We start from the raw sequence: 13510 nt of genomic DNA on the forward strand, positions 1-13510 counted from the left end.
CTTATAGTTTTGGGAGATCCTCGTCTGCAGTAAATTTTAAGGCCTGGTATGTTATACCTGAAGTCCGTGGTCTTCAGCATCTGTCTGTAACATTGTCTCTCTATATTGTTGACCAGAGCAGTTTCTTTGGCTGTATGAAAAGAAATTGAATGTTATTTCTTCTATTTAACACTCCTGTTATTATACTGCTCTTGGAGTAATGCTCTTGGCAATCGGGGAACAGACACAGTCCATGTGTTCATGTTTGAAATGATGAATCGATTATTTATGCTGCTGTATACCTTAACTCTGTATGTCAGCCATCACCATATCAATGAGTGGCAACTTTAGCAACTAATTGGTCTGCATCATCATCTTTTTCTCTACCGATGTGTCTTTACGCATGTCCTCCATGATGCTACTCTGTTGCCTTACCAGCTTATAAGAAGTACTAGGGTGTTGTACCGTGTTAGCCATTATGAATGTAGAGAAAAGCCAAGCAAAATGACACCTTTTGTTGGCTAACTAAAAAGATTACAATATGCAAGCTTTCGAGGCAACTGAGGCCCCTTCTTCAGGCAAGTTGTAATCTTGCTACATCTTGCATATTACATATTACATCTTGCCTGAAGAAGGGGCCTGAGTTGCCTCGAAAGCTTGCATTCAGGCAAGATGTAATTTTGCTACATCTTGCATATTACATATTACATCTTGCCTGAAGAAGAGGCCTGAGATGCCTCGAAAGCTTGCATATTGTAATCTTTTTAGTTAGCCAATAAAAGGTGTCATTTTTCTTGGCTTTTCTCTACAGCTTATAAGAAAACATTTTGGTCACATTTAAAAATAAATAATTCATAAGGAGAACACATTATTTTCAAATTTGCTTAATTTTGTATTGTCTAATTTCTAAGTATAAATATAAGTATACAAGGCATTGCCCAGCCCTCAAAGAAGCAGAATACAACATTAAACTGTAAACTGATTTCCGAGTCTCACAGTTAAGGCATTTTTCATTTTTTTTCTTTGATCTTTGTTGCAGTTTTTATATACAACAACAATGTATGTATGTTTTTTTCATTTTTCTGTGTTTTCTTAGTTTAGAAATGTTCTCTTGGTGGCATCTGTGTAAAAAATAAACTCCAATCAACACTTTTTTTTTATATCTAGTATTTTGTTTATTATTGATGATTACATTTTTGTTTTATGTGAGTAACTGCATACAGTATGGTAAATCAAATACAGTAAATCCTCATTATCCTTGGCTTCCAATCCCATGGATTCGCTTATCCAGTATTCCATGACCTGATATTGCCTATTTATGGCTATATGCAGGAGAAAAAAAATTGAGGTTGTCATGCAGTAGCAACACATGAGATTGAGCAATAATAGGTCTTTAATGCCCTTAGATGTCCGGGGCTACACTCTTGCTAAACTGAAGAGAGAAACATGCATCTACCTTGTGCCAAGAGTTTTTGGTGAGTTGTTGAATACCATTCGTGATGATGATCAGGGTTTGCAGTTACTCCACATGAACATGTAAGTTCCCAGTATGTCTAGATCATATCCTCACATAGATTAAGTCCCCGCCGTCTTTACATACTGCCCGTCGCTACTACAGATTGCATAGTTTAGTAATGTCTTTGGATCAGCCCTTTCGCATTAACATGTGTCCCTGGGAGGAGCCTAGAAGATGATTCAACTTGACTGTAGAAGAAATAAGTTATAAGGTTTCTGTAAATGAACCTGCAGAAGGCTCTTTGCCTTGCCTTGCCTTGAGTGACAAGAGTGGAGGGCCAGCACATCTGCACCCTTCCAGTCCTCAATTCGAGCCAGTGTCATACTAGAACCTAACTCCATTTTTCCCAGAGAATCAGTGCTTCAGTGTACAGGATTTTGTAATCTGTGGAGTTTTTCAGGATCTTAATTCCAGCAGAAAATAAGCATTGATGTACTAAAATGCACAAAACTGTGAGCCTGAATGTTAATACTTCACTGGGGGTCTTTTCTTAATTAAATCCTTGGTCTTTCCCTGAGCCTAGATAGTTGTGCCTTCTATCCAAAATAAACTATAGTCCCAAGTTTGTTCATAACATGGCAATAATGACTGTCTGTGGTCTTTTGTTTATTTTGTATTTTTTGAGAAAATCTTTATTGAAAGACACGAAAAAGCCAACATCTTAAAGAACACAGCACATTTTACATATGATAAAATGATACAAATGATAAAATAACCACCCTATGCACTATTTCCACCACAAATCTGTCTCTAATGTCCAAATGATCCATGCAGAGTTGAATATTTAAAGAAACAAAAAGGAAGAGGGACCTGACAACACTGACAAGTGAGAAGAAGCACTCCTTAATCTTGTCAAGGAGGTAAAAAAGAAAAGCCAAGATTCAGTACTGTAAGAAAAATTTTCAGATGGAAAGAGAGGTAGTCGGATATCTTGCAAAAGGCAGGGCTAATGTTTGCAAAAATTGTCCCCAAGGCAAATAGTTTTTGCAGTTGATGAAGTGAAGAGTGATCTAGCAGTGGATAAATGTGAGGAAGAAGTGAAATGCTATGGAGAGAATGGGGGCAAAAATGGACACATTACCACAAAAGCTAAACACCACAGGGAATTCCGATAAGGTGTTTAAAGGTGCCAAAGATGAAAGCTGGGTTACTGTTCTGTCTTGTTTCACTACTTATGACTGAACACTCAACACCACATTATTTATATTTACAGTACACTACAAGACTAATTTCAGGCAGTTTGTTTTCAGGCAAATTGACTAATGATATAATTTGGTTTCTTTTTAACTAAAATCTTGATTGATGCAAGCAAGGAATAGGTTGTAGTAAATGAATTATTAAGAAAAACAAATTATATTGGTTATGTGATAGTTAATGGCGTCCATGCCTGAAAAATGGAGACATACAGTGCATCCGGAAAGTATTCACAGCGCATCACTTTTTCCACATTTTATGTTACAGCCTTGTTCCAAAATGGATTAAATTCATTTTTTTCCTCAGAATTCTACACACAACACCCCATAATGACAACGTGAAAAAAGTTTACTTGAGATTTTTGCAAATTTATTAAAAATAAAAAAATCGAGAAAGCACATGTACATAAGTATTCACAGCCTTTGCCATGAAGCTCAAAACTGAGCTCAGGTGCATCCTGTTTCCCCTGAGCATCCTTCAGATGTTTCTGCAGCTTAATTGGAGTCCACCTGTGGTAAATTCGGTTGATTGGACATGATTTGGAAAGGCACACACCTGTCTATATAAGGTCCCACAGTTGACAGTTCATGTCAGAGCACAAACCAAGCATGAAGTCAAAGGAATTGTCTGTAGACCTCCGAGACAAGATTGTCTCGAGGCACAAATCTGGGGAAGGTTACAGAAAAAGTTCTGCTGCTTTGGAGGTCCCAATGAGCACAGTGGCCTCCATCGTCCGTAAGTGAAAGAAGTTCGAAACCACCAGGAGTCTTCCTAGAGCTGGCCGGCCATCAAAACTGAGCGATCGGGGGAGAAGGGCCTTAGTCAGGGAGGTGACCAAGAACCTGATGGTCACTCTGTCAGAGCTCCAGAGGTCCTCTGTGGAGAGAGGAGAACCTTCCAGAAGGACAACCATCTCTGCAGCAATCCACCAATCAGGCCTGTATGGTAGAGTGGCCAGACAGAAGCCTCTCCTTAGTAAAAGGCACATGGCAGCCCGCCTGGAGTTTGCCAAAAGGCACCCTGAAGGACTCTCAGACCATGAGAAAGAAAATTCTCTGGTCTGATGAGACAAAGATTGAACTCTTTGGTGTGAATGCCAGGCGTCACGTTTGGAGGAATCCAGGCACCGCTCATCACCAGGCCAATACCATCCCTACAGTGAAGCATGGTGGTGGCAGCATCATGCTGTGGGGATGTTTTTCATCGGCAGGGACTGGGAGACTAGTGAGGATAAAGGGAAAGATGACTGCAGCAATGTACAGACACATCCTGGATGAAAACCTGCTCCAGAGCGCTCTTGACCTCAGACTGGGGAGACGGTTCATCTTTCAGCAGGACAGCACACAGCCAAGATATCAAAGGAGTGACTTCAGGACAACTCTGTGAATGTCCTTGAGTGGCCCAGCCAGAGCCCAGACTTGAATCTGATTGAACATCTCTGGAGAGATCTTAAAAAGGCTGTGCACCGACGCTTCCCATCCAACCTGATGGAGCTTGAGAGGTGCCGCAAAGAGGAATGGGAAAAACTGGCCAAGGATAGGTGTGCCAAGCTTGTGGCATCATATTTAAAAAGACTTGAGGCTAAAATTGCTGCCAAAGGTGCATCGACAAAGTATTGCGCAAAGGCTGTGAATACTTATGTACATGTGATTTCTCAGTTTTTTTATTTTTAATAAATTTGCAAAAACCTCAAATAATCTTTTTTCACGTTGTCATTATGGGGTGTTGTGTGTAGAATTCTGAGGAAAAAAATGAATTTAATCCATTTTGGAATAAGGCTGTAACATAACAAAATGTGGAAAAAGTGATGCGCTGTGAATACTTTCCGGATGCACTGTAATATCACATTTACTAACACTCCTGTCATGTGACTTTATTTTTTTACAGCTATTCAGTCAAAATAAGTTTCATTCTGTATTTTTTAGGCTAAGATGTTTAACATGCCTAATTTAAATATGTAATTTTGAAGGATGAACATGGAGGTTCATTATTGACTGTGTTACTTCTGTATTGCTACTTTACTGCAATTTTCATTTTTTTCCCCAAGAGAAATATTTACCAGTGTTTTAGACTGAAATGTATCTAAAAGCATACAATATATTTGATTATGAAAAATAGTTTTTTAAATTTTGTGTCTACATTGCAGAAAAATGATACAAAGGATTTAATTTGTTCTGAAATATTTGGTCTAGATTGTCCAAGAACACCAGACACTCCAAATAGTGAAATGCGTACCTCTACAAACAGTAGCAGACTAGCAGCATTGAAGAAACAGCATGATATTGAGCAGAAAGTGAAGCAAGGAGCAGAGAACATGATCCAAATGTATTCAAATGGTTCATCTAAGGTAACTGTTTCTACTTGTCTTATTAATCTTTACACCATTTATAGTTAGGGCATGTTGCTTTATGCATTTAGCTAGATTATGGTGACTGTTTATTGCAGTAGCAAAGAAATATTAGTATTGAAGATTGTTTGGTCATCGACATTAGAATACATATATAGTAATAAACAGCAAGTCAATCTCAGAAGAGTCGTGAAAATGGTCAAATTATAACACAATTGTACATCTTGATGCATACTTAGTTTAATTTTTTTTAATCAAGCTACATTGTCCTGAATTGACAGTAAAGAACGCTTAATTAGAATTTAGTGTTTTGCTATTTACATTGGGTAATGTATATTCTGTGCTATTGCAATTAATGACATTCCCAAATGCATCTGCTGGAATTAGTATGTTTTCCAATACTAAACCACCCTAGTAGGGTTACATTGCTCATCGTTCCCCACAACTTTTGTTTTGTTTCATTCTGTTGAATAAGTTAGGTTTCCAGGTGTGTAAAAGTATTGATTAATTTAAATATATTTCTTATACTGAAATATTCAGGCGGTACAGTGGCACAGTTGTAGCACTGCTGCCTAGAAGTAAGAAGACCAGGGTTCACATCCCAGGGCCTCATTTTGTGGAGCTAGCATTTTTCTTCCTAAGTTTCCTTGTGTTTTCTCCATAGCTCAGATTTTTCTCTGCAGTCCAGACATGCAGGTTAGATGTCAATGTCAATTTATTTATATAGCACATTTAAAACGACATAGGAATGCTGTGGCCAAAATGTTTTACAATAATAGAATAAAAAAAAAATAACATAAATAAAAATAGAAGTGATGTTATATAATCACAATGAGGAAACCATCAGTATTACTGAAGGTCACGGAATGCAAGTGAATAGAAATGAGTCTTTAATCTTGTTTTAAACAGTTCAATTGTAGACGACTCCTTTATTTGATGTAAAGAGTTCCACAGGCGAGGAGCAGCAGCTGCTGCCCTGTCCCCCTTGGTTTTACACTTGATACGAGGGACAACAAGAGACAACTGACCAGAAGATCTAAGCACTCGGGATGGCTGGTGTAAAACACACAATTCGGATAAATAGGCAGGAGCAAGCCCATGTAAAGATTTAAAAACTAGCAATAAGATTTTAAAATCAATTCGAAAACTGACAGGCAGCCAGTGTAAAGAAGCTAAAATAGGAGAAACAGAATCGTACTTTCTTGCCCCGACCAGAAAGCGAGCGGCATTATTTTGGTCCAGCTGTAACCGGTGTATCAGGGATTTGCTAATCCCAGAAAACAGCGAGTTGCAGTAATCAAGGCGAGAAAAAATAAACGCATGAGTAGCTTTCTCAAGATACCTAGAAGATAGGCTTGATCTTACCTAATAGACGAAGCTGGAAAAAGCAACTCTTGACTACAGAATTTACTTGTTTCTCAAAAGAGAGGTTACTGTCAAAGATTACACCAAGATTGCGGACTTGCGGTTTGCAAAAGACAGAGCCGAAAAGTCCAAGACCAATTTGGGCTTTAGCTGATGGACCCTCTATAAGCACCTCCGTTTTATTTAGATTCAGATCAAGAAAATTATTAGCCATCCAGGATCTTAGTTCAGAAAGACAGTTGTGTAGTTGATTTATTGCAGAGTTGCAGACAGGAATATAATCCTGTGTCATCATAGCAGTGAAAAGCAATGTTAAATTTCCTAAAAATCGCTCGAATAGGGTGAAGGTATATAGAGAATAAAATAGGACCCAAAATGGATCCCTGAGGAACACCATATTTAACAGGAGCAGTAGACGAAAAAGAGGAATTTAAAGTCACTGAAAAGTGTCTACCAGTTAAATATGACCTGAACCAGTTAAGAGCAGCCCCTTTAAGCCCCACAAGATGTTCAAGCTGCATCAGCAATATCTCATGGTCCATGGTGTCAAAGGCAGCGGACAGGTCGAAGAGAAGGACTGCCGCGTCACCTGAGTCCGTATGAGTCCGTAATAATAGAGATGTCATTGAATACTTTCAGGAGGGCCATTTCAACACCATGAAAATGCCTAAAGCCAGATTGGTAGATCTCAAATAAATTATTGGAGTTAAGGTGATTGACCAATTGATTATAAATTAATTCTTTCTAGAATTTTAGCCAGAAATGGCAGTTGGGAAATTGAGCGAAAATTGGCTAAAACTCCAGGATCTAATTCTGCCTTTTTTAGACAGGGACGGACCGCAGCATGTTTAAAAAATGAGGGTACAACCCCCGCACTTATAGAATCATTGATAATGGCTAGTAAAGATGGGCCCAAAACATCAAAGGCTTCCACTAAGAGACGTGGTGGAACAATATCGAGAGGGCTGGGAGCTGGTTTAAGTATGTCAGTAGTTCTTTTTAACTGTGAAAGTGAGACTAGATCAAAGGATTCTAAGACAATGCCCTGTTTAACAGTAGGAAGTTCCTAGCCAGTTTGAGCAATGCCACAGCGGATAGTATCAGTTTTGCTGACAAAGAATGATAGAAACTGCTCACATGAATGAACAGTGCTATTTAATCCCATCACAGAATGAGGGCGAATGACCGCATTAATTGAATTAAATAAGACCCTAGGGTTCTTAGAATGACAGGATACTAAATCAGCAAAGAAATCATGTTTAGATTTCTTAACGGCTGCCTGGAAGTTGAATAGAGAAGTCCTAAAAATCTGTTTAGAAACGATCAGTCCATCTTTTTTCCAACGCCGTTCAGCAGCTCGACAGGCGCTGCGCAGCGCGGATTAGACACTAAATTGGTCTGTGTGTGTTCATTCTGCGATGGACTGATGCTCTGTCCAGGGACTGCTCCTACCCTATGCCCTATGTCCTCTTTCCTTTCCATAAAATTATTTGCATTAAGTAAAACATCAACCTGAGAATCTTGCAGTGAGTTCAATTATGCACCTACTAATATTTAAATACTTGGTTAAACTTTCTGACAGCGATTTTGCAATGTTATCCTGTTAGTATGAATTAAATAATGCACAGATCTGTTTGGTATTGTAGTATATCATCTTGACATCTCAATTAGCCTTTAACACTAGAATTACCAGAGCCTACGAAAAAAGTTGTAGATCCGCCCCACCTTAAATCCCATCGCACCTGTCCGTCAGTGTCTTATTTCCTGTAAATGTGCCGATAAAGACAAGCAGCCTGCTATTCCAACCCCCCACCGCCACAGAACGTGCAAAAAGTTCTCCCAGCTCATGCCTTGATTATCTGGGAGTGACGTGCTGGAGTTTTAGAGTGGAAATAATAGATTGCTATTTGGAACACGTGCATTTCATGTGTGTTCCGTTTCTGCAATAATCTGTGTAAACACATTGTTAAAACAAATGTTTTTCATATTTTAGTAGTAAATGCCAAAATGTTGGCATAAACTATATAATGTGTGAGGCCTGAAGTCCAAAGGTTAAATAAACACTTTCACAAAAAGTTCAAGGATAAGACAACAGCTTTCGTGGAGAAGCGGTAAGATTTGCTGACTTGTAATCAAGAGTCTCCGGTTTGATCCCCTCTGCCTCTTATGTTTGCCTTTTTCAGTAGTGAGCTGCTCTTATTGTTAATATTATACAGTACACACATACATTTGGTTTGCGTCTGTAACAGACGGTGTACATTTATGGTACTTGTAAAAGTTACTGTGTTGTTTTTTTTTTTTTTCCTCCCACTTTTATTCTCTCAGTCACAATCACGATACATACTACCGCCCTAGGGATCTGGCGCTGTTAGTTTTTATTTGAAACTGGGAATAACTGTAAATATGAGTGGTGTTTTGAGGCAATGGAACTGGACATTCTCTGATCTGGAGGGATAAAAGCTGACACAGAAATGCTGGTGAATCTGCCTTATTTGTATCTCACCGTCACTTTAATTTTTTTAAAATTCAGTTTTATTGAGTGTTCCTGCTCATGCTGAATTAGTATGCACCTTATGGTCTATGATGTCAAAAACAAAAAAAACACATAGATATATATGATATTTAGAATTATTCATTTTATGACCTGTATAGTACATTTTGGAAAACATTGTGGCACGGATGCAGCATTATTCATATACTGTCCTTCCTACATTTATGACGTGTACCTGTTGCAATGTACACACTTCTCTATGCTTTGGTTCCTATTACATCGAAAGGGCACCTGACACTGACTCAGTTTACTTTCCTGGGGAAAGCGGCTGTCTTAGAACAGAAACTTGTCGCTGTTGCATCCTCCTTTTCTTTTTCCATCGTCTTTTCTAGTAAGATGCGACAACGAAGTTCCTCTGCAAGGTGAGCCATGAACACTGTTCTTTTCTCGGTGGCCCCCGTGCATGCCTTGCACAGTACATGTGCGTTGATTGCTGCCAAGTCAAGCTTGTTATAGCACCCAGCAACTGGCCACCTGCATATTCCTGCTTGCACTGAATAAGCTCATGCCTTCTGGGGCATGATGTCGACGCAGCAGGGAGAAAAAAGAAAGAGACAAATATATGGGACATTGGGTATAAATTTATTGTACTTGTAAAAGTTAGCTTTTTTCAGTTTTATTCTCTCAATCACGATCACGCTGTACCCCCCACCTGACCCCGCCCCTCCTGATCTGACTCTAAGTAACAGCAGAAGCATAAATTCACACCAGATCTGACACTGTTCATTTTCAAATAATATTGCATTAGTACGATGATGTTTTCTGGTTGGTACTATTCATGTCATAAAATGATTTCTTCAAAATGTCACGTATGTTGTCTCTTTCTTTCAGGTGTGTAATAGAAACCACAGCATAGAGAGAAGTGTGTACATTGCAACAGGTACACATGTCGTAAATGTAGGAAGGACAGTCCTTGTGTGTGTGTGTGTGTGTGTGAACTGTTAACATTTGAATTTGACAATTACATATAGCACTGAACTGACCTCTCTGTACTAATCTTTCCTCTGCATTTCCTGCAGTACAAAAGAAACACCATACAGCAACGTGGAGACTGGCAAGATCAGGGGAAAAAAAAAAAAAACACGTGGTCACTGATTACAACCGCAAGATGTTATGCGAATGAAAATGAATAATAAGAATAATGTTGTATCCGTGCCATAATGTTTTCCAAAATGTACTATACAGGTCATAAAATGAATAATTCCAAATATCATATATACTTATGTCTGTTTTTTTTTTTGTTTTGTTTTTTGACATCATAGACCATAAGGTGCATACTAATTCAGCGTGAGCAGGAACACTCAATAAAACTGAATAAAAAAAAAATGAAGTGACGGTGAGATACGAAGAAGGCAGATTCACCAGCATTTGTGTCAGCTTTTATCCCTCCAGATCAGAGAATGTCCAGTTCTATTGCCACAAAACACCACTCACATCTACAGTTATTCCCAGTTTCAAATAAAAACTAACAGCGTCAGATCCCTAGGACGGTAGTATGTATCGTGATTGTGACTGAGAGAATAAAAGTGGGGGGGGGGAAAAAGGTAACTCTTACATGTACTATAAATATACATAGTCTGTTACAGACTCAAACCAAATGTATGTGTTTACTGTATAATATTAACAATAAGAGCAGCTCACTACTGAAAAAGGAAAATATAGGAGACAGTCGGGATCGAACTGGGGACTCTTGATTACAAGTCAGCAAATCTTACCGCTACGCCACGGAAGCTGTTGTCTTATCCTTGAACTCCTTGAACCTTGTGTGAAAGTGTTTATTTGATCTTTGGACTTCAGGCCTCACACATTATATCATTTATGCCAACATTTTGGCATTTACTACTAAAATATGAAAAACGTTTGTTTTAACAATGTGTTTACACAGATTATTGTAGAAACGGAACACACATGAAATGCATGTGTCCCAAATAATGATCTTATTATTTCCACTCTAAAACTCCAGCACTTCACTCCCAGATAATCAATGCATGAGCTGGGAGAACTTTGTGCATGTTCTGTGGCATTGGGGGGATGGAATAGCAGGCTGCTTGTCTTTATCGGCACATTTACAGGACAAATGATGCTGACTGATAGTTGCGATGGGATTTAAGGTGGGCCGGATCTATGAGTTTTTTCGTAGGCTCTGGTAATTCTAGTGTTAAGGAGAAAAAAGGTCTTATCAGATTCTGTCTGGGGGTATCATCACTACAAGCACAGCTAACTCCTTGCTGGCAAGAAAAGTAGCAGCTCTTTTCCAGGGTATTTGTATATAGTTATTGAACTCCTCATGTCATAGAAAATGATCCCATCAGTACTTTGCAGGAACCTCATTTTGGCCTCTTATACTCTGAACCTTATTCCTGCAATCTCCTCTCAGGAATATAGATTAGCTGGTAAATCAAAAGCTTTATCAGAGGTTATTGCTCGCATAATCCTGAATAACATCACAAAATGGCCCCTGCTGAGAAGTCTGACAATCGCTTTACCTTCTCTCATGAACAAGAACCTGAGATACCAAAACAACTCCACTTGGCTCTACTACTTCCCATACCAGGTTTAGAGAGCATCAACATTTTTTCCAAGATAAGATCATGACCTCAGATTTAGTGGTTATAATTCGTACTCTTGCTTAATGAAGTTCAGGAATGAATCCCTCTTGTGTACCATGGGCAGAAATTTGATCTTTTATTAAGAGATGCAGGCCCACCTAAGTTTCCAAAGTGGATATATGCCATGCATCAAATGCATCGTAACATTTTGTGTATCTTTTGTTAACCGAAGAGGCATGAAGACACGTCCTTAGAGTCCTGCATCCACTTTAAAATGACTTGAATTAATGTTAAGTATGTAAGTTAAACACATGCCTCGCTAGTATAGGGACCAAATGGCATATAGCAACAGGTACGATAAACTATGCCTTTGTTGTTTGCAACTCCCACCAACTACCTGAATATACCAGATCATAAGCCTGTCTTCAAGTGCACCAAATACAGGGCATGATGGGAAAATTCTGTAACTCCGATTGTCACGACCTAAAATTTGACCTCCTGTCCTTTATACATGTGTATCTGTGATTCTGTATATATATATATATATATATATATATATATATGTGTGTGTGTGTATGTACTATATAATTTCTCCTTATGTTTTGGTATTTTGTGTTTGTGTCGCATTTCTTTTCATTTTGTATTTATAAATATTGAATAGTATGCTGATATTTTAAGCAGAAGGGTTCTTAATTTCAATTTATTATACTTCTTGAATCCTCTGTTTTTTTTGGGGATTTTTTTATTGTAATCCCCTAAATCTGCTTTTATCATATCCTGGCTTAGATTCCTGATCTGGTAAGTCAGTGTGGAGTTCGCATTTTATGTCTGTGTTAATGTTTTATTGTTGGATATATCGTAGGATCGAAAGCTGCTTGCTGCTGCACAACAAATGCTTCAGGACAGCAAGACAAAAATTGAAGTCATCAGAATGCAAATTCTTAAAGCAGCGCAGGCGAGTGAAGTAGCCTTTGATAATACTGAAGGTATAGGTAAGTAGTTTTTAGATGGGCTTGCTTATTGTGATAGACATGTCCGTCAGTTCATCTGTCCACATTAAACATCTAGGCCCTGTTAATGAATTTTGTTGAAATGTGGTACACTTATTCTTCAAGGAAATTTGTTGAGTCCATTCAATTTTTGTTAAGTTATCTCCTATTGAAAAGCATTCACACATTTGCAAACTTGTCTACCTTAAAGCGAAGCAGCATTCTGTGCATCTTCAATTACAAGTTAGTGTATGGTTTTCATTTTACCGTGACAGTGGTTACACCAACTTGTTTATTTTCCTCTTTTTCACCTCTGATAGTTGCTACTGATAGCAAGCAAAAGAGAAGGAGTGCATCAGTACATCAGACATATTACCCCACCTAAAAAAAATAACTTTCTAACTGTAAAAGTATAAAATACAAGCAAGGAAAACAAACGGTTATTTAGATGTGCATAATGCTAAAGGGTATAAAGTAAACAAACATGTACTTAGTATTAACTAAACTTAAACTAAATCAACTAATAACTTGCACTAAACCAGCCTCACAGTACCATTATTTGCAGATCAGAATGAGTCACTGTCAGTATAATTTACTAGGGTGACCAGACTGTGATAGGGACATTCCCCATTTCAGCCTATGCATCATAATAAGTAATTGAAGAATATCAAAATGTCCTGGTTTTAACAGGCTTACTATCTAACAAAATATTGCTCCACCGAAAAAAGCTTCCTTGCAATATACTTAAAACCATGTATTAGGCTGGGCGATATGGACCAAAAATCATATCTTGATATTTTTCAGCTGAGTGGCGATATAAGATATATATCTCAATATTTTTTCATCCCATAAAATAACAAAAAGGCAGTTCTGAGTCAAAGCCACATGTCTCAAATGTCACAAAGGCACTTTTATTAACATACAGCTGTAGATGTACATGAGAAATGAATCAAAATTAAATTATTGGCATATATTAAATAATAATGCTCTTTGAATAAAGTAAAATATTTTCCTGTATAA

At 38.1% G+C, this 13510-nt stretch overlaps 1 protein-coding gene across 1 annotated transcript in view; it reads left to right on the plus strand.

Moving 5' to 3' along the window:
- The window catches only part of LOC114658388 (serine/threonine-protein kinase N2-like), a 161818-nt gene that overhangs the window by 70780 nt on the left and 77528 nt on the right, over positions 1 to 13510 (plus strand). The window contains exons 3-4 of the mRNA XM_051932786.1: positions 4882 to 5036; positions 12364 to 12493. Coding sequence (XP_051788746.1) covers positions 4882 to 5036; positions 12364 to 12493 — 285 coding nt within the window. The remainder of the gene's footprint in view (positions 1 to 4881; positions 5037 to 12363; positions 12494 to 13510) is intronic.

The sequence above is a fragment of the Erpetoichthys calabaricus genome, chromosome 10 (genome assembly GCF_900747795.2).
Source record: "Erpetoichthys calabaricus chromosome 10, fErpCal1.3, whole genome shotgun sequence".
NCBI lineage: Eukaryota > Metazoa > Chordata > Cladistia > Polypteriformes > Polypteridae > Erpetoichthys > Erpetoichthys calabaricus.